This window comes from Helicoverpa armigera, chromosome 8 (assembly GCF_030705265.1).
Source record: "Helicoverpa armigera isolate CAAS_96S chromosome 8, ASM3070526v1, whole genome shotgun sequence".
Lineage (NCBI taxonomy): Eukaryota > Metazoa > Arthropoda > Insecta > Lepidoptera > Noctuidae > Helicoverpa > Helicoverpa armigera.
The window spans coordinates 4,744,019-4,768,187 of NC_087127.1; the positions used below are offsets into that span (position 1 = coordinate 4,744,019).

The 24,169-nt window shown below is 35.0% G+C and overlaps 2 protein-coding genes across 3 annotated transcripts; both read right to left on the reverse strand.

Moving 5' to 3' along the window:
* Positions 1-808: 808 nt before the first annotated feature.
* Positions 809-24,150, reverse strand: LOC110383720 (UNC93-like protein). Of its 2 annotated transcripts, none has more exons than XM_064035996.1 (11): positions 24,003-24,150; positions 9,736-9,974; positions 6,304-6,422; positions 5,515-5,677; positions 4,671-4,794; positions 3,803-3,949; positions 3,549-3,615; positions 3,287-3,446; positions 2,845-2,949; positions 2,266-2,428; positions 809-1,943 (listed from the first exon to the last, which is right to left on the reverse strand). In XM_064035996.1, the coding sequence occupies exons 2-11, from the start codon at positions 9,850-9,852 to the stop codon at positions 1,654-1,656; spliced, it is 1,455 nt and encodes a 484-aa protein (XP_063892066.1). In that variant the 5' UTR covers positions 9,853-9,974; positions 24,003-24,150; the 3' UTR covers positions 809-1,653. The 2 variants fall into 2 exon arrangements, with proteins under 2 accessions (XP_063892066.1, XP_063892067.1); XM_064035997.1 differs by lacking the exon at positions 24,003-24,150 and adding an exon at positions 10,049-10,297.
* On the reverse strand, positions 20,879-22,534 carry LOC110383721 (uncharacterized). The gene is made up of 5 exons (XM_021344537.3): positions 22,367-22,534; positions 22,180-22,289; positions 21,810-21,987; positions 21,675-21,733; positions 20,879-21,162 (listed from the first exon to the last, which is right to left on the reverse strand). Exons 1-5 carry the CDS (start codon positions 22,430-22,432, stop codon positions 20,949-20,951), a joined length of 627 nt encoding a protein of 208 aa, XP_021200212.3. The 5' UTR covers positions 22,433-22,534; the 3' UTR covers positions 20,879-20,948.
* Positions 24,151-24,169: the final 19 nt, after the last annotated feature.

The following is a 24,169-nucleotide window of genomic DNA, read 5'->3' on the forward strand; positions in this document are numbered from 1 at the left end:
ATTGTGTTTTTGGTTAAAATAATTCCTTAAATAATGAATATAAGAGCTTGTTGATTGACTAAGTATAAATTCATTCAAGCTCGCGACCTAGAAATATACAATTAAATGTACACTTTGTTTATTTTATTTTTTCTATACAAGAATTAAGGTTATTTCGTTTATTTGCTTATTTTTTGGTTCAATATCAATATAATTAGGTATATTTGGGACCTTTAATCACAAATATATCAGCCCCATCACGCCTTTAAAAATAATTGTAATAAATCTCTGTGTTACCATAGAAAAAAAAAACATTTTCACACAATCAAATCGAATGTCGTGCATAACAAATTCCTTTACACTTTTAAGAGCCCAACAATGGAAACAGTCTGCACTATCCGTGAGTAATTTGCAATAATTTTATACACCCGTATACAAATAAACAGCTTCATATAAACTGGGTAGTGACAAATCTACCTACACGCATGACTTGGCGGTGTTCATGAGATATAATTGACAATCTAGTATCGGGACCATTTTATTATACTTCCTAGAATATATGCAAATGGTTTTAAAACCGCAATATCGTGGAATGACCCAGCCTGTTTTATTTTATGGCGGTGTACCTAAATACTTTTTTTGTATTATAAAAACTCGAACATTTAATATTGAATCAACTTGATAATTTCAGTTGGCTTAAGTTGGGTTAAGCGATATAAACGAAAATTTGTCCTATTTTTATTTTCGAAGGTGACCCGAAACAGTTAAACTACTTATTCTACACTAGTAATATAAAAAAGTTGAAATAATAAAAACACATCATTTTACAACAAAAATATATTTACTTAAGATACTTATTATAATAGTTATCACAATCAATGTTTATAATTGATAATTAACATAAGTCTACATACACCTAGATATTTATTATAAATTCATAATAAAATAACAATGTAATCGGATAGTAACAACTTCTTAACTATGTCACACAAACTGGTTTACTAACAATTACATAATAAATATTTACAACAAGAGAATTATTGAATAATGGGTGCTGCAGTTAATGTAATCGTAAGTCTATTAAATAACGATTACATTACAGAAGTAGATCAACAAACCATTATAATATCTGTCAATAGTCAAATTATATGCATTAAAATAATTGTTACTTTGTGAAAATCTGTATCACACATTCAGAAGTAGTTTCATAGGCGATATTACATAGATGTAAGAAGAAATACGTAAGAAGGTAAGTAGGGGAGTACGAAAGGTTTTCTTTTTATGTGCTTTTTACGTAGAAGCGCATCATCCTCCAAGCCCTTTTTTCCCAACCATTTTGGGGTCGGCTTCCAGTCTAACCGGATGTAGCTGAGTACCAGTGCTTTACAAGAAGCGACTGCCCTATCTGACTTCCTCAACCCAGTTACCCGGGCAACCCAATACCCCTTGGTTAGACTGGTGTCAGACTTACTGGCTTCTGACTACCCGTAACGACTGCCAAGGATGTCCAATGATAGCCTCACAAGAAAATAAGATCCGCAACTGACATTTATTAGCCTTAGCTTTTATCTATAGAACTTCCGTCTTACCATTAAACTTTTGACACTCTTGTTCATCAATATCACTCACTTAACTATTAAACTCGATAGTCAATTATTTCTGTCTTCACAGACCTCATTCGACAGTCTGAAAAGCGATATTATCACAACCTTTACTAGTATTCGTAATGTAGTACAAATCCTTCTTCTTATTCTGGTCTTTCCTCTTGATCTTATACTGCTGGTATTCCACTATGAAGTAGCAGGTCACTCCTATGATCATCATGGTGAAAATGAGGTAGGTCTTGGCGCTGGTCCTCAGGTAGGGAGACACGACGTAAGCAATGATGTAGCCAACTGACTCCCAGAGCCTGAAGTTGGAGAAGGCCGCTTCTTCTCTGCCGGGGAATAGGATGCCGTAGTATGCTGTAAGAATGGAGAAGTATGCTTAGCTAACTATGGCTTAACGAGGCTACTCCCTATGTGTGGACCCGTCTAATAAGAACAGCGGACAAGATATTGAAAGGGAAAGATGGTTGAACGTGCTGTTGTACCTCAAAATCAACTCAGAGATGAGATGGAATGCAGTGGAGTAGAAAGGAACACTCTACTCAACACAGTTCTGAGTTGGATGTACAATGGTCAAAAGAGGGACCCGCATAGATCCACGTCAGAATTACTCTGAACAAGACTACATGGACTTTAGTAGCCATGATTCTAGCAATATAATCAAACAAACAGATATTACCATTGATCTGCACGATCCACACGGAGTCACACAGGCCCCACAATACGGCGATGATGTACAGCACCAGGCCCTGTCCCGCGTGCGGCCGCCACCACAGTACTGCGCAGAACAACGCTGCGTGGACTACTGTAGCCCCACATATTAGGGGGATACGGCCTGTCAGCTGGAAAAGACATGGTAATGTTAAATAAATTAATTTGTTGAACAAATAAATAAAAATAAATAAAAAATAATACCTTACAAATAATACTTGCTTGTTATTTACTCTAGCTTAGTAAAAACATGTTTTTTTATGTAGCCGCGCTAAGAAATTATCCCCAAAAGTGCGGGACACGTCCACACATGCCTAGTTACCTCGCGCGTCATATGCCTCCCGAGGCTACTAGTGGTGATCCTCTGTGTGTAGACCCGCTTTGTAAAAACAGTGGAGAAGATAGTCTGAATATTGCTACATACAAATGATCAGACGTTTGCCTTGAAAACAGGTCTCGAAACGATTGAACATAAGTGTTACACGTTAAAACCGGCATGAATCATGAAACCTGGTTATCAACATTCTCTGAATCAGAAAATCCTTACCTTAGCCAGATACCCAGTAAGCACACAGCCGATAGCGTCGGCGAGGCCGTACGTCATCATGACGAAGCCCACGGAGCCCGTGCCCACTGCGCACGACACGAACGCCTGCAAACATTGTTAATGCAAATTGTAGTCTTGCGCATAGAAATGTGAATAGTGGTGGTATTCTTGTAAATATGTATGTATATTGCAAAGATTCTATAGCCAGATTTACTTGATCTTCAGTATACGCGTTGGTATGAAATCATCGTAGTCCTTTTCGCATATTTAATAAAAACAGTATTTTTACATTTAACAAAGTTAATATTTTGGGAAATTTCTGTTTCTATTATTATGTTTAAAGTACGTTAGGTCTTCTACAGTATTTTTTATAATTCACAATGAGCAATCAACCATAATATTCATAACATTTTGTATGAGATCTGAAGACGGGCAAACTTACCGCAGTAAAGTCAGCTCCAAAGAAAGCCTGCTGCAATCCAATGAAGATGTTGATGATAACGAGGAGTAGTTGTGTGGGTTCCACCAGCAGCTTCAAGGTCACAGACAGAAGGGCCAGTCCTGACATACCTCCACCAGACCCTGAGCGGCCTAAGTCGTATCTATAAAGAAATATATTTTAAGGAACACTTTTTTGTTGTTGTTAAGCTGAATGGAGTATTTGGTCGCCAAAATGCAAGAAAATAAATATATATAGATCGTACCTCTTCATGGAGTCTACTCCTAGGGCAACTATAAGAGCCGCCCCAGCCATACATGCGAGATAAATGCCTGGAAAACATAGGAAAAACTTAATAACCAAAGAATAATTTAAAATTGATTGCCTGTTTCAAATGTTTGCTGTTAAATTAGAAAAAATAATGGAGTATAGGCCAGCCCTTTGGTAACGAGTGAACTTCCATAGATGCTTGCCCATTCAGAGTATAGTTACATCCCTTATAATATTGATGTGACGTACCTGCTATCATCTGTATTTTCTCAGCTGGCTGCGGAGGCAAGGCTTCCCCTGCGTCAGCGCTAGGCAAGAAGTTCGCGCCGCACAGAATGGGGATCATAGTCTCATTCACTGACGTTACGGCGGCTGTATTGTTGCCTGATGACAACACTGTAAACAAGAGAAAATGCTTTATGAACTAAAATTGGGTGTACGTTAACAGAGGAGATTCCTCCAAAATTATTCACGATCAAACAATATGTAAGCGTCGCGTCAGCGCGTGTCCCCTAGAATGTATTCGCCGTATGAAAGTTGCAATTTCGCGGATAGTTTAGAAATGTTCCCACACACTTAGTTAGAACTTACTGTTTGCTAGAGCGAGTAGACCAAACCAGCAAGTAAAGTGGTGCACAGCGGTTTATTCATGACTCAAAAATCAATAATAGTGAATCGGTAATGATTTTATTTAGTGTATCGTGTAATCAGGGGTCCGATTCTCCTAAGTTAATAATGTCAAAATCGAATAGAAAACGAATCGCAATATGATCGCAATAGCAGTTTTAACCATATCTGGCATTCTGCTACTAATATAAGACCAATCGTATTCCAACGACATTCGATTGGTTTGCGATTGGTCTGCTATTTTGGTGATTTTGGTCTATACGGTAGTTTGCTCTACAATCATATTGCAATAGTGAATCATTTGCAGACAAAATGATTCATTATTGAATGACAGAAAAGGATAAAAACGTTTATTTCAAAGAAAAAATGCCACATACGTTTCAATCGTAATCGAGTCGGGATTGGATCGCAGTCAAATGTGAATCGTATGTTGCTTAAGTAAAGTTAGGAGAATCGGGCCCCTGATCAAAATATTTGAAACAAGGCTTACCAAGTGAAGAGATCAAGTTGCCCCAAACCTGGTTCATCTGGAAGATCATGAAGAACAAGCCGAGGAACCTCACCAGAAGAGCTTCAGCTGATATCTTCGATAACTTGCTGTGAGCCTCTGATACCTGGAACATTCAATTTTAATCTATACTTAATATTATGAAGAGGAAAACTTTATTTGTTTGGTTGTAATGGATAAACTCAAAAACTACTGGATCGATTTTAAATATTCTTTCACCATTAGAAAGCTAGATTATCTGCGAGTAACATAGGCTATATTTTATGCGGTGCGGGCAGTAGCTCCCACAGGACGCGGGTGAACCCGCGGAAAAACGGCTATCTTGACATAAATTATAAACAAGAAAGTAATCTTTTATTACAAGCATGCCGCAAGCGACCAAATATGCTAATCTTTAAAAGGTAAGCCATGTTTCTGAAACAAAGAAGTTTGACGTAGAATTCTTCACCATCTACATTTTTCCAACTACGCTGGGGTCGTCTTCCACTCTACCCATACAGGATAAACCTAAGTACCAGTGTTTCTCATGGCATCACTGCCTATCTGACCCTCTCAACCCAAAAAAACCCAAGCAGCTCTCCGCTTCTTGGTAAAAGAGGGCAGGCTGATTAGTTAGTTACAGCCTTTTTTCGTCCCACTGCTGGGCACAGGCCTCCTCCCACACGTAATGAGCGTTAATCACGACACTTGCTCAATGCGGTTTAGTGATTTCAGACTATATAGTCCAGGATTCCTCAGACTGATTACCTACATATATAAAATTACCCCCCTTTATCTCCCATATCTAAGTAAGTGTAGGTAGTTATGTATAACCAAGGTATCTCACCACAGACAAGTAAGTGCACTTGGCGCACCACAGCGGCCCTCCTCCTAACCCCACGAACAGCCCCGCGGGTATCATGGTGTAGAACGTCGGGTACAGCTGGGCAGCTATGTACGGCATGTACGTGATGAATGATAGGGATATCGCCCATTTCGTGCCGAGCCATCTGGAATAGAATATTGGGAGTTAAGTTTGGAAGGAATCACCAAGATACTCATAATGAGTACACTGACTGAACATACTGAGTTTTCCGACTGACCCCTGGTAAATTTTTGCTTTGAAAATCCTACGACCGACGCTATTCGAAGAAAAATCAAGAAGGCCAGTATTTTTTTTTTCAAATTAAGAACCAAAACTGAAGATAGTGGTGGCCAGGCAGGTCCACGGTAGTGCATAATTAGAATACTCCCAACAACAGTCGTAGATTTGAAGCACGCTATCACCCACCTAACTAATTTAAATCAAGACCGAATAAAGAATCGTTAATCGAAATATCCAGTTTAATAAAACAAAAGGCTCCATTATTCAAACGCATTTATTTGAGCTTCACTGTCAGCTACTTCAAATTATTGAACCGCAACTAATGTACATTTGCAAACAAAATTATAATTAGCCTTCAAATATTTAAAAGACTGCATAATCTCAAAATTTTCAGATTATGTAGTTGAAAATCTTTTATTGAAGTTATATTTCCAGACACAATATTACGGAGAACAAGATGAGCAAGGGTGAACATGGTTTTTCTTCCAGCAAACCTTTTATTAGCATATACATTTTATACAGGACACTTACTTGATAACGACAACAGGCAAGAATATGTTAGAGAAGATGAGACCGGCATACACTGCAGCCAGCGATGCTGTGCCCAAACCTGCCTCCGCGTTGATAGAACTTTGAAGATTAGCAGCACCCTGTAAAATATGATCATCATCATCAGCCTTTTTGGAAGATTAGCGATTTCAAACTTAAATGTCGAGGTGTCCTTAAGATGTTTTTCTTCAACTTTACTAAGTCATTAATATCCAAGATACTAAGAAAGTACATACATACTTGTAACTCAGAAACGTTACTTTGGTAATTCTTTGTCCTGGAATCGAACCTACTCAACTTCAGAGGCTATGTGAACATTCTAAAAAGGCGAGATCAAAACCCAAATAATTTTGGTAGTCCTTGAGACTATGTTTTCTCTGTAAACTGAAGTATTTTTGTTTTAGCTTAATTATTCTGATACGTCAATTAAAGATTTTTTTTTTTTTAGAATATTATTTATTTGTAAAACATAGGTATTGACAAAATAAAGATCTTACATATGTATAATTAGAACGCTATGTTTTGTCATTACGACGTACAAATGTAGTAGAGAAAAAAAAACTTAACATTAAATTGACAAACAAAAATAGTAATTAAATCATCAGAAAACAAAATAAACAACAATAAATACAATTCACAGAGACACATCATTCAAATATTCATCCAAAGAGTAGTAACATTTTTCGGTTAATACTGCCTGAAGAGCCCTTTTGAATTTACTAAGAGGTAGATCTCGGATTAAGGTGGGAATTTTATTGTAAATTCTTGGAGCCAAACCAAAAAAGCTCTTTTTGAGTAAAGCGGTCTTACAATTTACGTGACATAATTTATTTATGTATTGTGAACGTGTGGGCATTTTTTTAGCATCAGATATTTTCAGAAATAGTTGTGGATTAGACTTGACAAACAGTGCGGTTTCTAAAATGTAAAGTGAAGGAAAAGTTAGAAGTTTATATTTTTGAAAATATGGTATGCAACTGTCTGTAGTTTTAAGACCACACATTGAACGAATACATCTCTTCTGCATCCTAAAAACCAGCTCTCTATCAGTTGACTGTCCCCAAAATATTAACCCAAATCTCAAAATTGAAACTACCAGTCCGTGATATGCAGTTATTAAAGTTTCTATATTTACTTTTTTAGATAGCTGAAAAAGAAGATATGCAGCTTTATTTAGGCGTTTACAAATTTCATCCGAATGAGGTTTCCAATTTAATTTAATATCAATTGTTATACCTAAAAATTTTACGTTATTAACATCATCTATTTTAATATTATCATATTCAACATTAATATCTGAGATTTTACATCTTTGATTGAAATGCATAATTTTAGTTTTCGTTAGATTAATAACAAGATTGTTGCTATTGAGCCAAGCTATTATTTCACTTAGTGAGCTATTTATGTAGTTTTGATAATCGTTTGGATTTATACATTTAATTATAGCTGGGCTATCATCAGCAAAGAGGACCATTTTATAATCTTTATTTTTAGGAAGATCATTTATATATATGAGGAATAGAAGTGGTCCCAGCACACTACCCTGTGGGACGCCATACTTTGTTTCTCTAGGTTTGGAAGTGTATATAATTGCAGTTTTCTTTGTAGGACAAATTCTAGATATTTCTGTGTATTGACATCGACTACTTAGGTATGATTTCAATAGATTTAGAATGTTGCCTCTTATGCCATAAGCATAAAGCTTTTGTAGCAAGATTTTGTGATCTACGTAGTCAAAAGCTTTTGACATGTCAGTAAAGATAGCACAGACTGGCTCCCTTTTATCTACTGAAGTCATGACATTGGACAGTAGATCATATAATGCCTTGTTAATATTTGTATTTTTTCTAAATCCTTTTTGTTCACTACAGAATAAATTGTATTTTTCAAAATAATTATTAATGCTATTATAAATGATTTTTTCAATAACTTTAGAAAATATAGGAATTTTCGCAATCGGCCTGTAGTTTTTTATATCCGTCTTATCATTTTTTTTAAAAAGGGGTGTAGTTTGCAAGTCTATGATTGCTGTCTACTAGTTTATTTGTACCTATAGTACATATTTCCCGAGCGAGCTACATAACGAACCCGTCTATGTATGTAATTCTAATTATTATTGAATACAGACCATTTTTTTTAGAATTAACGCATTCAGCTAAACATACAAAACCTTCAGTTTTCTATATACCCAAGTATCAAGTTTTCGTTATCTATAAAACAATTACCTACTAATTACTGAATCTATAAAGTATCAAGAATCGAACCTCTGTACCTACTCTCTATTAAAAAACGCTTTTAATACCGTACTGTAAAAAATACAGTTGACACCTAAACATTGATGACCATTGCAAAGAACTCCACAAAAGGCAGTGCTGCATAAAAACAACTGCAAATCAAGGTTCAACAAACCTATTGAACCGACTAACAGCCATAACATCGCACTTCCTTAATGACTTGACTATATCATCATTATCATTAAGGTGAACACGATGTGATCTTAATTAATGTAAAAAGAATAGGTGTAGGTAATATTAGTGCAGCATTTATTAATTGATTTTACTAATCTACAAAATAAAAATAAGTCGGGTTTTCCTTCCTGACGCTATAACTCCAGAACGCACAAACCGATATCCACAGTTTTGCATTCGTTGGAAAGGTTTCGAGCTCCGTGAGGTGTATAGCAAAGAAAATTCATATAAGAAAAATTATCTTCTAATCACCAAACAAAATGTAACATAAAATGAAGCCATCTGGTGGCGAAACGGAGTTCTCCAGGTTTGCTAGTAAGATATATGTTTTAACCAGGCTTCCTCGACCCAGTATCGGGGCAACCTGGTACTCCATAGTCTTAAGTCTGGTTATCAGACTTTCTGGCTTCCGACTGTCCGTAACGACCTCTAAAGATGTTCAAATGACTGTCAGGAACAAACGCAACAGGGATTTTTTTTTAACTTGTCTTATAATTTTCCAACCTTTGTTTTACAAAAACCGCAGGGGAAGGAAATCTTAAGTTTCCTCATATAAGTAGACCACCTAAGTCACGTAACTATAATATATTGTGGGGAAGTTTTGCCTGATGACGTTTTGAAGCACGACACGGGAAACTAAAAGCCACTTTCACAAAAGAAACTTTACTAAGATATTCATAAATCTAGAGTTTGTTTGTTTGCTTGAACGCAGTAATCTTAAATCGATTTTTTAAAATCGGTCCATTAGCTACAGGAGCCGATTTAAAAAAATATTTCAGTCCTCGATAAACGAGGAAGGCAATCAGCAGTTTCCCATATACCGTGGATGGCAATGCTGTCGGAAGTATGAGCATGAACTCAATTCAAGAAAGTGATAACCAGAAATGATATCCTAATTACTTTCGCAGTATAATATCCATTACATAATAAAGTAAATGCAACTCACACTGTATGCAGTAAAGTGCACCATGAACGCCAGGCTGATGATGACCACATTCTTCAGTATTCTCCAAGTCTCGTTCGGCTTCAAACTGTCCACCGGTGTCTTCTCTTCAGACGTCATGTTGAATTTTCACTTATTTTAGTTAAATAATGATAAACTCATTAGAGAATTAACTCGATTTTTTCATAATTTTTCATTTACCACACACAGCATTTTTTTCAGACTTGCTTGTTAAAATACGTCTGAAACAAATATGAAAAATCTTTAAAATGGAAGAACTATAATCTACAAATCAACAAATATTTTAAAAACTGACTTTAAGATAAATCATCATTAACCTCCATAAGGGAATGCCTAATTTAATTTTGATAGCAAAACATTAAATTTTCATTAATTTCCAATGATCATTTTTAATAACACGTAAAACAATTAGGTGTCACTAGTTACATTACACGACCGTACATAAGATCTGCTGTCTACAAACTGAATCGGCGCCGGCGCATCATAATTATATCTCTACCATCCTCGGCCTTCGTTAAACGCATTTTTTATACATATTTGAAAACTGAAATCCGGCTATGTGTATCAAAAGCCCGTAGTACCTAATGTGGGATTATCCGATGATTAAAAGATTTACCGAGTTCTATTGTTAAATGTAACCGCAGTTGGGGCTATGAGATGAGCGTGTGTGTGCAAGTCCATGAAGTAAATTATTGTACAAAATATTGATACAGATTTTGTGTTTTAACATATTTAAGTAAAGAGTTAGATAGCTCTTAGCTACCCACTACGTAGCTAAGAGCTATCTAATCTAATCTAATATCCATCACATTGCTAGGGGGCCAGTTTCGATAGTTCACGGTAGCAATATAAAAGATTAACTTAAACAAAATAAAACTAACTACGGGCCCTTTTAAAATCACTACTGATATCCACGATAAACGCCATATATTCTAATAAGTCGCATCTTCGCTCTACCGCTGCGCTCGGGGCCACGAGCAATTACTTTAAAGTTTAGTGCCCGATAAGATCGAACATGCACCGAATAATACGAAGTCAATCAAACTATTTTTTTATTCACAACGAACTACGTTATAGCGTAGTTTTTGTTGGTAACAAGTAACTGGGGATTTCGTGCGAATCAGCTAAATATTTTGCGTTATCATCTTTGCAATATGGTGGTTAGTTTGTGGAAATAAAGGGTGTGTCTAATAAATTATTGCTTCTCACGTCAGCAAACAGAAATCTTCTCGGTGTGCCTATAATGTCCCCTGAATGTAGAGAAATAAGCGAAGTAACGTTTCTTCCAAAGTTCATCTCATCTCATTTTGACAATGAAATTTTCTTTATTCTTTTGAAAATGTGTTATGTCTTCTATCATGAAAACTATTAAAAATCAATCCTGTATGTTCTTTCACATTATTTATTTGATTGACAATACAATTTATCGTTGTTTTTTTATTATTGCTACGTTAATGTCTTTATTATTATGTTCGCAATGTTCCCATTATTTTGTTACAATTAGGATCGTTATTATATTACAACATTAATTAAGAGGTCACATTCTTCAGTAAAGATAGATTACAACAGGATCTTTTGTCACAATCTATCTGCATCTGTAAGACGATTGTTCTATCTACTTATCTTAATTTTCAAACAGTGTTTTACCTATAATTACAATTATATATACAGGAAAAACAATGCTTAAACACGTAATTACCTAATTACTCATCTCCTGCCGTAGAAAATTGCTTGTGTTAATAAAATAAATACAAAAAAAACAAAGTACTTACCTATATGCACGCTAGAAGTAAATAAAACACTGAAATTAAAGGTAGGTACTCTATGAAAGGGCAGGGTTAGTAATAAGTGTACAATACCAAGGCCTACAGAAAATTTTACTGTATTATCACTGGATCAAAATCCAAGTAGGATACCTACATTACCTACTTGCTGTATATGGCTCTATCGGGAAAATAGATTCTGGGATAATGTAAGTAGGTAGCTATCAATATTTTTGAATCAGTACACTTATTCTAGAGTTTATTTATTTAGAGTTACAAACTGTGTAACACGAACCAACAAAGTCACACATTGTAAATACCTACCGCGTCTAAATTATTGTTAAAATTACTTTATTTGAAGACAAAGCCACGACCAAGGCTATGTTAATTTACTCTGTAACATCAAAGTAAACTACCATACGTACATACGTACTTGTTACAATTATGTTCAAGTAAAAACTAATAACTGACGATCGTAAATAGGTACGTTTTGAGGAGGTATTTATCTACTTCACAACAAAACTAAAACATTACTAATCTTGGCAGTTGAATAAAAAATCTACTTGTAGGTAGATAAGTATGTTGTGTCCTATTTTATGGATTTTCCTATAATTAGTGGCTATAGTAGGGTAATAGTTTACCCATCCGGGGATTGGCCGCGGTAAATACACAACGATTTAGGATTTTCTGAAAGGCATCGAATTATAGTTTAAATATACTGTCTTTCAAAAATTTGACTTACTATAAAGTTCGTGCAAATCAGTTTAACAAAAGCACTTTAAACTCGTAATTCATTCATCAAACCTTCGATTAAAAATATTTGAAGGTTCATTCATACGTCAATGATGACATCAACGCCTTAAACTCAGTCTAAATAACTATTAATTCTATTGAAAAAAAATATTATTTCAATATTACGGAAGCTATTTCCGAATAACGCCATCAAAACACCAATTGCATCATTTCATTGCATTTTAAAGACTTCATATAATACACTGTATGTTTTTCCTTAATTCTATCCTAAATTATACAAAAAACAGCCTTAATTAAGAGTTATTTCAGGAAATATATGTTAAAAATGCTAGGTAATCAGTCCGTCATACTTCCTCTATCCTTAGGCTAGGCCGTTTTGAGTGCAGTCTTTCCTTACTGGTGACAATGACAAGGAAAGTGACATCGTCTATGTTGTTTATAGGCCTTTAAACTAGCTGTGCCCTGTAGTCACACCCGTGTCCCGAAGGAACCATATACATACTTAATTACTTCTCACGCCCGGGAAAAGTATGCTCTGAACTATTTGTGCACCAAATCTCCACGCTTCTATATTATTTAAAATAATTTATTGAATTTAAAAATAATGTAGGCAGACATTAAAACTTATATTTACCTAATACCTAAATTAAAAAGTTCTAATTAAAATAAAACTACCTACATTGTTTTATTTTAATTAGAACTTTATAAACGAACCTACATGGCTACGTAATAATTGTACATAATGAAATAAACTAAACCATATACCTACATTGTTTTTCTAACTGTGGAAACACAATATACTTGAAGAGTACTTCACAATCTTTTAAAAAACCATGATAATTTTTAAACCGCACAATAATGCTTACACTACATTATACTTACGAGGTACCTACGACAGATCTTTAAAAGGTACTTCGATAAGATAATGAAAACAACGGGAAATATTTATCTCAGTAACAATAAATAGCTTACTGTCCCTTATTTGAACTTGACCTAACTCAAATATGAACAGATGAGTTTAATGAGCTAAACATAAGACGTTACTTGTTTGCATAAAGACTGCATTATCAAGGATAATAATGTTAATCTTAAGATAAGTCTTTATTGCTATTTGAACGAATACTTTAAAAATTTTGTGCATAAAACCTTGAAAAATTTTATGGATGGTAAGATGTGCAACTGCGAAATGAAAGTATCATTATCATAATTATCATTTTGTTTTATTTGTATCATATTGTATACATACTATATATACATCATCTTACTTCTTCACATCTTACTGAAGAGTTTGTTTGAACGCGCTAATATCAGGAACTATTGGACAGAGTAAAAAACTCTTTCAGTGTTGTTGAAAAGAGGCGCTTGTTCTTAGCAATGATAGTAAACGCTCATTAACATTCCTATCACTTGAGAGAGATCTCACTCACGCCATTTGACCCTAACCCCAATGATACTTTGTTAATTTAGCATTATAGAATTTCATAATTTTCTGTTATTCGACAGCAAGCAACAAGCTTTTGTAGTCGGCCGCCTTGATGAAATCTTCAAAGTTATTTAATTAAGTAGGTACATCACTATTTCTACAGTTGTTGGGCTCTCGTATATAACATATCCTCCACACGGCAATCTATATAAAATAATCAATGGCACGGAAATCTGAATCTCATGATTGACAGACACGCATGCAATTCAGAAGAAAAAAGTCACGTCTCACGCATGCTGCGTATTTATAATTGAGTATCTACCTAATCGATATAACCTATTTAATGTAAGTATCAAATCGAGTTAGACAAGAGTCACGTCCATAAAGAACAGCTTAACGTTAGACACAAAGCATAGGGTTATACTCTTGTCATTAATACGAAAAAACCATTCCACGCCAAAATAGATCATTTGTAAACTGTATGAACGTAAACAGAAGTAGGAATAATATAACAATTAAGTGTCTGCTTTTGTAGTATTATGCACCTACTTCCAAATTATAATTTATCACTTCAGCTGGGAATTACCAAATCCGAAAATGACGTTTTCAAAATCACACTGCATCAATTTTTTACCCACATCATAATCTACATTTTTTGAACTAGCACGGTCAATTTGTATTTCAACATCATTTAGGTACTACACAACTTGTGAAAAAATCGCATTAGTCTTATCTCCGTAATCTATAAAACAGACATTCCAAAAAATGCGGAAGATTAACTTCACCTTGACCTTTTCCATGAACAAAAGAGTTATCAACAATTAAACATTAGGTACTGCAGCCCCATGAGTTGCTTAAAATTTGGACAATGCGGACGAACGAGGGATAGGTCATGACTTCATGAGATTGCAATTCCAGTAGGCACACATTTTTTGTAAAGCAATTTTAATATGATCATATGTACAGAAAAGTGATAAACTAGGAGGGATCTTAGAAACATTTGAGTAACTGTCGGGAAAACTGCTACGGCTTTTTTTGCTTCCCTTCTTATACATAAGGCTGTCATGACACTTCTTTTCATAGTTATTTTGCCTTCAACTTGAGAAATTTTATCCTATTAATATTATTGTCATTTTCAAGCAGTGTCGTTGGTGGTCTCTATAAAGAATTTGTGCTAACAATCGCTCATCATGTTAGAGTTCTCAAAATAAAACGTTGGACGCCAATATCAACTGTGTTGGATTTGAGAACAATTGCATGTGTTAGTTTAATAATATATTGTAGTAATTAATGTATTATGGGAGAAAATACTATCGGATTGATTAAGTTTTATTTTATCGGTGAATTAAGCTATTAAGTGACCTCAAACCAAAATAATTTCTCTCATTCAATTCCAGTCTAAAGAATAAACATCAGCAAATAAATAAAGAATTCGATATCTTTTTCTTTAAGGTACAAACGAGAAATGAATATTCATTGCATTATCAACAAGGTATTGCAGAAAAAAGTGCAGATAAATTACAATGTAGTTTTCTCTGTCACCTTGAAGTTATGGCACGTGCAGTAGGTAATTATCCTAGATACCTTCTGCACGTCAGGAAAAGAAGATCTAAGTATTACAACCTAAATGCAACGCTATAAAATTAAACTTAACGTTTAACGCAATAAATTGCCAAAATCCCTATTCTTTTTTACTTTTTAACTGAATTTTATTTTCTTAGGCGCTCCACAGACTGCATCGCGTCACCCGTCGCGTAGCGCGGGATAGCAGATTTTTCCCCTTGTAATTTCCCGCGCATTTCCGCGTCGGCAGTGTGTTGTGCTTGGCGTGATTTACATACGTTAAAATTTAAAAAGTTAACGCTCTGAGACAACGAATGTAAATCAGCATTGTTTTACGATATTGTTTAACCATAACAGTCCATGGCGAATGAACAAGTTATGGTTTACGTCACACAGATAATTATGCCTTAGTATATAAATATAACAAGGTGGTTAATACCAAGTTACCAACAAGCTAACTATTGCACATTTGTATGAATTAAGAATATCACACGTGTCATTTCTTACTGGTTATATAAAATACAGTCAAATAATAATACCACGAACCCTGGAGGTAAGTTAAGTTAGAGTCAAATAATAGATACGATTTCCGTGGTTTGTTTAAGATATTTTTTTATGATACCAAACTGACCAAATCCCTGTTGTCTCACTTGGTTAATAATGCCCTATTATAAGTACGAACAGCTCTGACTAGCCCTTAAATTAATGGTAATGCATTATGAAACAGTTCAAAGTTTCCCTAAAGATAAAAACCCTCGTCATGATATTATCTAGCCAACAGATAGCCTTACTAATTTATATGCCAAGGCTAAAACAAGCGTATGTAGGCTTTGCTAAAAATATAGACTAAAACGTTGTCAATATCCTTTATTACCGAAATGATCTAACTATCGTTTCCGGTTGCCATGAAAAATATAGGTAAGTATTACTAGTCTTGTAAGGAGTAGTTTTGAGAATAATTGAGGAAGAATAACATGTTATTAAAAATCTATTTGCTTACATACTATATATAGGAACTATATTCTGGCAATTTATCTAGACTTGTAAAAAAACGCTATTTATATTCTTGTAATTTAATCGTTATTACCTAAGGACGTCAGTAATATTATTATGTATAAAAAACGGGCGACGTTCTCTATTGCTTCACTGAATGACAAAATTCGACCAACATGTTTGCATTGAATGAATGAATTTCCACGCAATTTTCCTACCTTGCCTATATCTTCTGAAGCAATCAGACACTGTAGGTAATATTTACCTAATGAAATAATGAGAGCGTGGAGGCCTAGTGGGTAAAGAACCAACATCCCGAGTATGAGGGTGTGGGTACGATTCCAGGTCAAGCAAGTACCAATGCAACTTTTCTAAGTTTGTATGTACTTAAATTCTAAGTATATCTTGGACACCAATGGCTGATAAAAAGGTGAAGGAAAACATCTTGAGGAAACCTGGACTGTATAGTTTGAAATCACCAACCCGCATTGAGCAAGCGCGGTGATTAATGCTCAATCCTTCTCCGTGTGAGAGGAATCCTGTGGCCAGCAGTTGGACGATAAAAAGGCTGTAACTGTAACTGACCTGGTTTAAACCCCATCATTGAAATTACGGCATGAAATAAAAATTATTGCAAGGATCATAACGATGAAACGATGAATGAAAAGGTATACCTATTTAAAATGAGTACAAAGGCTTCTACATATTTTTTTATTAACAATAACATAGGTATTTATTTTTATTCCACTAACGCCTTGACCGTGACCTTAACAAAATGTGTGACAAAATCCTGGTATAAGTAATATTATTTTAAGACTTGGTACATAAAAACTAGCCATGATAAATTATAGCAAAAGCTTGTTAATTACCCATATTTTTATCTATTGTTCATCATTCATGGCACCTGTCTTAACAGTGTATATGGTACCTAGGTGACATTTACGAAACGAAATTATTCAATGCGTAAAAAAAAACTTAACCCACCAGTTTCCCAAAGAGCCATTAGTACCTATCTTTAAAAAAAATATGGCGGTTTTACTGCCTAAATTCACAAAGGTAGATTTTAATCGTTGATTAATTTTAATATTATAATGGCGGACATGGGCCTCCATTAATGTGGGCTGTTTCCTTTTTTATGTTAAGTATTGCATAGACATACCTACATAAATACACTTAAATGCATTAGAAAAGTTCTTGTTGTTATTAGGTATTCCTTGACCTATTACATACTACAGCTTTTGGCGTTAGGTTCAAAAGTACTAACATAAAAGAGCAAAAACTACAAGCACACGTTTTGTACCTATTAGGTACATCTAAGTTCACGTGTCACCGATTACAAACGTTCGTTCTTGGCACACATTACCGCATGTAACCAATAATTTTGTGTAGATAGGTACTCGCTTGACCGCTTACAGTACGTTTTTATGATCAAAACATAGTTAGGTATTATCTAGTGTGCGTGCGCGCAGCGGAATGTTGTTGAATTTAAAGATTTTAATTATGCAGATAATTAGTGTAAGACGTCCTATAATTGTGTATGGTAAATAAAAATTTGTGTATGCAGCCATTGTGGAGAAATTCACCAAAAACAGATTCCGCTGGGCGAACGTTGTCCTGGCGGAACTTTTTTTAATCCATAGACTTTAGAAGAAAAGAGATGTGTTCGAAAATTAGTGTGTATTTGTGTATAATTAATTATGTATGAATGAAATCAGTGCATGCATAAACTTCGGAGAAATTCAAGTTTCCGCTACGCGAACGTTTGGCCATTAGCTAGTTTTCATATAAAGCGCTTACATAGAGAGCTGTAGATTTTTACATACGTTGTTTTGAATTTGTTTAAATTTGTTTAAAAAACAGATTCAGAAAAAGTCGTAGGGTTTAAAAGATAAAAATATAAACGTAAAATACACTTATTAGGTCTTAGTTCTTAAAGTATGCAGTTTGGGGTCTAGATTTTCACGTTTACACAAACCTTGTAAGTGTCTCCAACATGTTGCCAAGTATCAATGATGTTTCGTTAGTAATTAAAAAGTTATAGGATATTTTACCATGAACAGATCACTGTTTACAAAGCAGTCGAATATCACGACGTTCTAAAGGAATTGCATGGTAAAATGTATGCCAATAATTAGTTTAATCATTCAACTATTCACTTGCAAAATTTCATGTCATTAAATTCAGTAATTAAAGAAAGACAATTAAAATATCGAAACCCTACATAATCCGACCAAGTTCGGATTGCTACAAAAAAGCGGCCGTGCCATATGTCTAAGCAACGTTCTTAACTTGGTAGGTTAGTATTTATTAATATGGTACAGTTGCGTACACAAGCGTTAGAAAAAAATAAAACAATTGTATTTCTTGATTGAAAAATATTTTTTAATAATAATGCCACTATCTACGATAAAAATAAATCTTCAATTAACAAGTACTTTTCTATTTAAATATCCGTGTACAAAAATATTTTTATTATTATTACTTACATAAATTACTTGACTACGTGATTAAAAATAACGTTAATAAACGTTATGTGATGATGATGATGATGATGTCCTCCTAGCCGATTATCGGCTACGGCGGCTGTTCTCATGTAAGGAGATTAGCCAACTACGCAGGACATATTATAGTGCACGAGCATTTGCGCAGACACAGGTGCACTCACTATTCCTTAACTCTCATAGCCCGATGGGACGGTAATCCGACACGACCGGAGAGAGATCAGGCGCAGGACCGACTTTTACGTGCTCTCCGATGCACGGGTGTATCAATCACCAGCTTCCAGGCTCCGGGCTGCTTTGTGAAAGTCTTCTAAAACCCACAAAGCGATTTCGGCCCGACTCGGGAATCGAACCCGAGACCTCGTGCTCAGCAGCCGCACTTGCGACAGCTAAACCAACGAGGCAGTTAACTAATTTAATTTTAACTAAAATGTCGTAGATAGTGGCATTATTATTAAAAAAATATGTTTCATTCAAGAAATGCAATTGTTTTATTTTTTCCTAACGCTTGTTTACGCAACTGTACCATTTTAATAAATATACTAACCTTCCAAGTTAAGAACGTTGCTTAGACATATGGCACGGCCGCTTTTTTGTAGCAATCCGAACTTGGTCGGATTATGTAGGGTTTCGATATTTTAATTGTCTTTCTTTAATTACTGAATTTAATGACATGAAATTTTGCAAGTGAATAGTTGAATGATTAAACTAATTATTGGCATACATTTTACCATGCAATTCCTTTAGAACGTCGTGATATTCGACTGCTTTGTAAACAGTGATCTGTTCATGGTAAAATATCCTATAACTTTTTAATTACTAACGGAACATCATTGATACTTGGCAACATGTTGGAGACACTTACAAGGTTTGTGTAAACGTGAAAATCTAGACCCCAAACTGCATACTTTAAGAACTAAGACCTAATAAGTGTATTTTACGTTTATATTTTTATCTTTTAAACCCTACGACTTTTTCTGAATCAGTTTTTTAAACAAATTTAAACAAATTAAAAACAACGTATGTAAAAATCTACAGCTCTCTAAGTAAGCGCTTTATATGAAAACTAGCCAATGGCCAAACGTTCGCGTAGCGGAAACTTGAATTTCTCCGAAGTTTATGCATGCACTGATTTCATTCATACATAATCAATTATACACAAATACACACTAATTTTCGGACACATCTCTTTTCTTCTAAAGTCTATGGATTAAAAAAAGTTCCGCCAGGACAACGTTCGCCAACGTTCGCCCAGCGGAATCTGTTTTTGGTGAATTTCTCCACAATGGCTGCATACACAAATTTTTATTTACCATACACAATTATAGGACGTCTTACACTAATTATCTGCATAATTAAAATCTTTAAATTCAACAACATTCCGCTGCGCGAACGCACACTATTATCTACCTATCAATGATCATTATGATCAATGACCCGAACCATGTTTTTTTATTCAGTTTAAAGTTTTCGCCCTGCCCTGTGAACTTTATAACAAAAGTGGGATCGTTTAGAATTGTTTTTTATTCATTCATTCATTTCATTTACACGGCAAATGCAGTCAATTTTTTCGTACGATGAAAAAAATGAACATAAGTTGGACATCTGTTGAGCACGTGATCAAAAAAGTGTTACCACGAAACTGTGTTTAAGGGTCAATTCTCACTGAAAGAGCAGCGGCCGGCAGCGGCCGTAATTGCAAGGGATTGAGCGCGAGCGCGGCGGGCCGCGCGGCGCCGCACCGCGCCGCGCTCTTACATTTTCCGTGCTCTTACGGCCGCTGCCGGCCGCTGCTCTTTCAGTGGGAATTGACCCTAAGGATCGTTTACTCAACAATCAATCACTAAAATTGCGAGAAATGTCGCAGAAGCGTTGGCGAAAAAAGCCTATTTATTTATCAATATGCCGACAACATTAGAGAGGTGTTTCGGGTTATGGAAACAACGATTCAGTGGCCTATTGAGAGGAATATTCATGAAACTAAGTTCTTCACAACATTGCAATAGATATTGTAACTTAGATATTGCACATATTCGTCGTTCGTCGAAAGTTCGAGATCACAGATTTGGAGAGCAACAGTGAGGAGTATCATAATAAGACAACGTTTCATTAATCAACATTTTATTTACTTAGCATAAAAACTTAACTACCACTAACTTAATAATACTCTTTTTATATATGTAAGTACTTAAATAAAAGTTATTCTTTTAGTTTTTTCTTTAATAGTTCTATTTCCAATTCTTTTTTTGTTTTATCTAACTGATATAACTCTATCTCCATCCTATGTTTTAATTCCTGGTGGGCTAACTCTTGCTGCTGGTATTTTATTTTTAGCTCATGCTCTTCTTCCATCATTTCCATGGCCCGCTTTTTAATTTTAAAATTGCTGTTGGGCAGCGCTGTCTTGCAGGTACTGTAACAAAATTGATATTTTGTAAAAATATGCAAAAAAACATTAGTACCATAAATATGCACAACATAAATATTGCAAGTCTAAGTCATCCTCCAAGCCTTTTTCCCAATCATGTTGAGGTCGGCTTCCATTCTAAGCGGATTCAGCTGAGTACCAGTGCTTTACAAGAAGCGACTGCCTATCTGACCTCCTCAACCCAGTTACCCGGGCAACCCGATACCCCTTGGTTAGACTGGTGTCCGACTTACTGGCTTCTGACTACCCGTAATGACTGCCAAGGTTCAATGACAGCCAGGACCTACAATTTAACGTGCCATTCGAAACACAGTCAATGGTGTCTAAGATATACTTAGAAAGTACATACAAACTTAGAAAAGTTGCATTGGTACTTGCCTGACCTGGGATCGAACCCGCCCCCTCATACTTGAGAGGTTGGTCCTTTACCCACTAGGCCACCACAACTTTTTAATTGCAAGGTTAAGTATTGTAATAAAAATTATTTAAGTACTTACATTTTTTTTTCTACTTGTGTTTTGTTTGTTATAGGGGTAGGGGGGTGTACTTTATAATTCTGTAACAATAACATGTTTTGAATAATACAATTTTAGTAGGTTTTAGGCAAATTGAGAGTAGGTACTAAACATTACCTCTTTGCAGTACACATCTGCAGTTACAGTAACAGTTTCACCTTCTCCCGATATATCATAATCCTCTAATGAGGTTGTTTGGTGTTGTGGCACACTTTCTTTTGTGGCCATCTTAAACCGCCTCCAGAAACCTTTTAACTGAGGTACATCTCTAGGTTTCCCGGTAAGTTCTTTGAGTCTGCAGCAAAAGTGACATTGTTACAGATATGTAATTAGAACACAACTTAAAAATTACACAAGATATAAGTTGCTTAGTAAGTACCATGAATTAATATTAGTCAAGCCTTTGTTACACACTATTTTTATAAAAGTGAACTTGTTTAAAAAAAGGCAAGTTAACTTGTTTCAGTATATATATGTCTATGCTTACTTGTTTTGGACATTCAACCATTCCAATTTTTTTCTTCTGTTACTATCGGTATCCGTTGATTTAATATCGACAATATGTGCGGACTCCCGCATTATTTCGAAGAACAGATCCTAGAATGGAGAACATGATGTATAAACCAAACATTTCGTCAACAAATTACCGCGCATCTATTAAAAATGCTGCTTACCTTTTCTTCTTGGGTCCAGTTTTCACCACGTATACGTGTACTTGTATTGTTTTTAGTTCCTTGCATGTTTTCCAAATAATTTGCGTTCTATAGCAGAAGTATACTCAAGCAAAAACAAAATCAAGTCGAAACAAAAAACCGTTGCAAATGATGACAGTGACTGACATGACAATACTTTCGACAAAACTGTCATTACAGAACGTTCCATTCGATATCACTGGACTTTGCCATTTCTTCTGGTCCTAACTAGGCTTTGCTCCAAAATAGTGATATGGATATTTAAATTACAAAATATATATATATATACCTCGTTTTATTGTAGTGTTTAAAACATTACATAAAATTTGACCATCACCAAATAGTACGTTCCTAACGTACTATTTGTTGATGGTCAAATTGTAAGCTATCTGCGTATAGATGAACGAGTGCTTTGCTTTGTTACCAAAAGTCTGGCAAAAAATACGCGAACTTGGTTCTGTGGCACGAAAATTGAACATCTGCTAAACACATGTTTAGCGCTTCGCTTTGTGGAGTGATTAGCTAAACTCGTGTTTGAATCATTGATGCGTGAGATCATTGTTTGAAGCCATTTTTGTAGTAAGACTGGCAGTTATCTAAATTATTACTTAAGAATTATTATTCTCCTATCTTGTAAATACATAATATCTCCTTTGATAATAATAATTAGTTTTAAATTTTAAATTCAGCGATGAGTGTCAAGGTAACTTTGATATGCAAATTAAAACTGGTTCTAATAGACATTTTGGGTATTTTAAAGTAACACTCCACTAAGGATTAGCGCTACACTTGTATTAAAGCTATCAAGTTAATAGCAATAGGTCTTCAAGTAGCAAATACCTTTTTATATAGAGATTCTCGGCCTTTAAATTCTATAATAAACCGTACGAAATAGAATGACCCTTAATTGACGGATTGTGGCAAGCATGCCTTGATCTGTTGACCTCATGGCTATAACTTGGCACTTAAATAATCCCAAAGTTGTAAAACCTTCATATTCGAAGCTACTTTGATCATGCGCATCATTGATTGTCTTCGCTACGACCGCGTAGAGAGCTACTGACTACGAAAACGTAGCCTAGCGTAGCATTCATATAGCATTGTTATATGGAGCAAGATACGTTTAGTTACACTTGACCGTGACCGCACCTTTAGCTATACTACAAGAGGTAATTGACATTAGAGGATAGGATCGTAAAAAAAATTAAAACATAAAACCTGCTGCAAAAAAATATTTATGAGCAATTTTGAATATTTTTTTCCTGATATGCTGTTTTGTATTTTCGTAGTTTTATTGTGCGTTATAAAAAAGAAGGTAGATTGAAATTAATAACAAAAGTTTATGTTTACCTCATATAATTTGATAGGGCCATGAGGTTTTATTATGAAGCTTAGTTGGTACTTTACTTTTTATTATCATGAAAAACACGGCCTCAATAAATCAAATCGCATGGAGGGAGGATATCCTTGAAATTGTATTCTGCATGTCTACACTTCGTAAATCCTAGCACGCCTTTCTTTTTCATTAAGTTTTTCATAAATAAAGTTTTATTTAATTTTGTCGCGTACATAATGTAAACAAATTATTCTATCTTAATAAATAATAAAAAAAACATACCAGCTTACACAGCCCGCCAAACCGATTAATACCATTCCAATTTCAAATATTCACGGCAAAAAAAAAAGAAAATACGCACAGGCGAATTACACACGCGTGATGCGCGCCTACCAACCTTTTACTGAGTGATCTCCTTCGAGCCTGAGTTACGAGTATAAAATACTTGC

Coding starts and splice junctions, on each gene's coding strand:
- LOC110383720 (XM_064035996.1), bottom strand. CDS start 9,852: ATGACGTCTGAAGAGAAGACACCGGTGGACAGTTTGAAGCCGAACGAG. Junction 4,795..5,514: donor AGTGCACTTACTTGTCTGTG/GTGAGATACCTT, acceptor TGAATGTTCCAG/GTATCAGAGGCTCACAGCAA. Junction 2,950..3,286: donor TTGGAGCTGACTTTACTGCG/GTAAGTTTGCCC, acceptor CAATGTTTGCAG/GCGTTCGTGTCGTGCGCAGT.
- LOC110383721 (XM_021344537.3), bottom strand. CDS start 22,432: ATGCAAGGAACTAAAAACAATACAAGTACACGTATACGTGGTGAAAAC. Junction 22,290..22,366: donor ACTGGACCCAAGAAGAAAAG/GTAAGCAGCATT, acceptor TCTCCATTCTAG/GATCTGTTCTTCGAAATAAT. Junction 21,988..22,179: donor TGGTTGAATGTCCAAAACAA/GTAAGCATAGAC, acceptor CTTTTGCTGCAG/ACTCAAAGAACTTACCGGGA.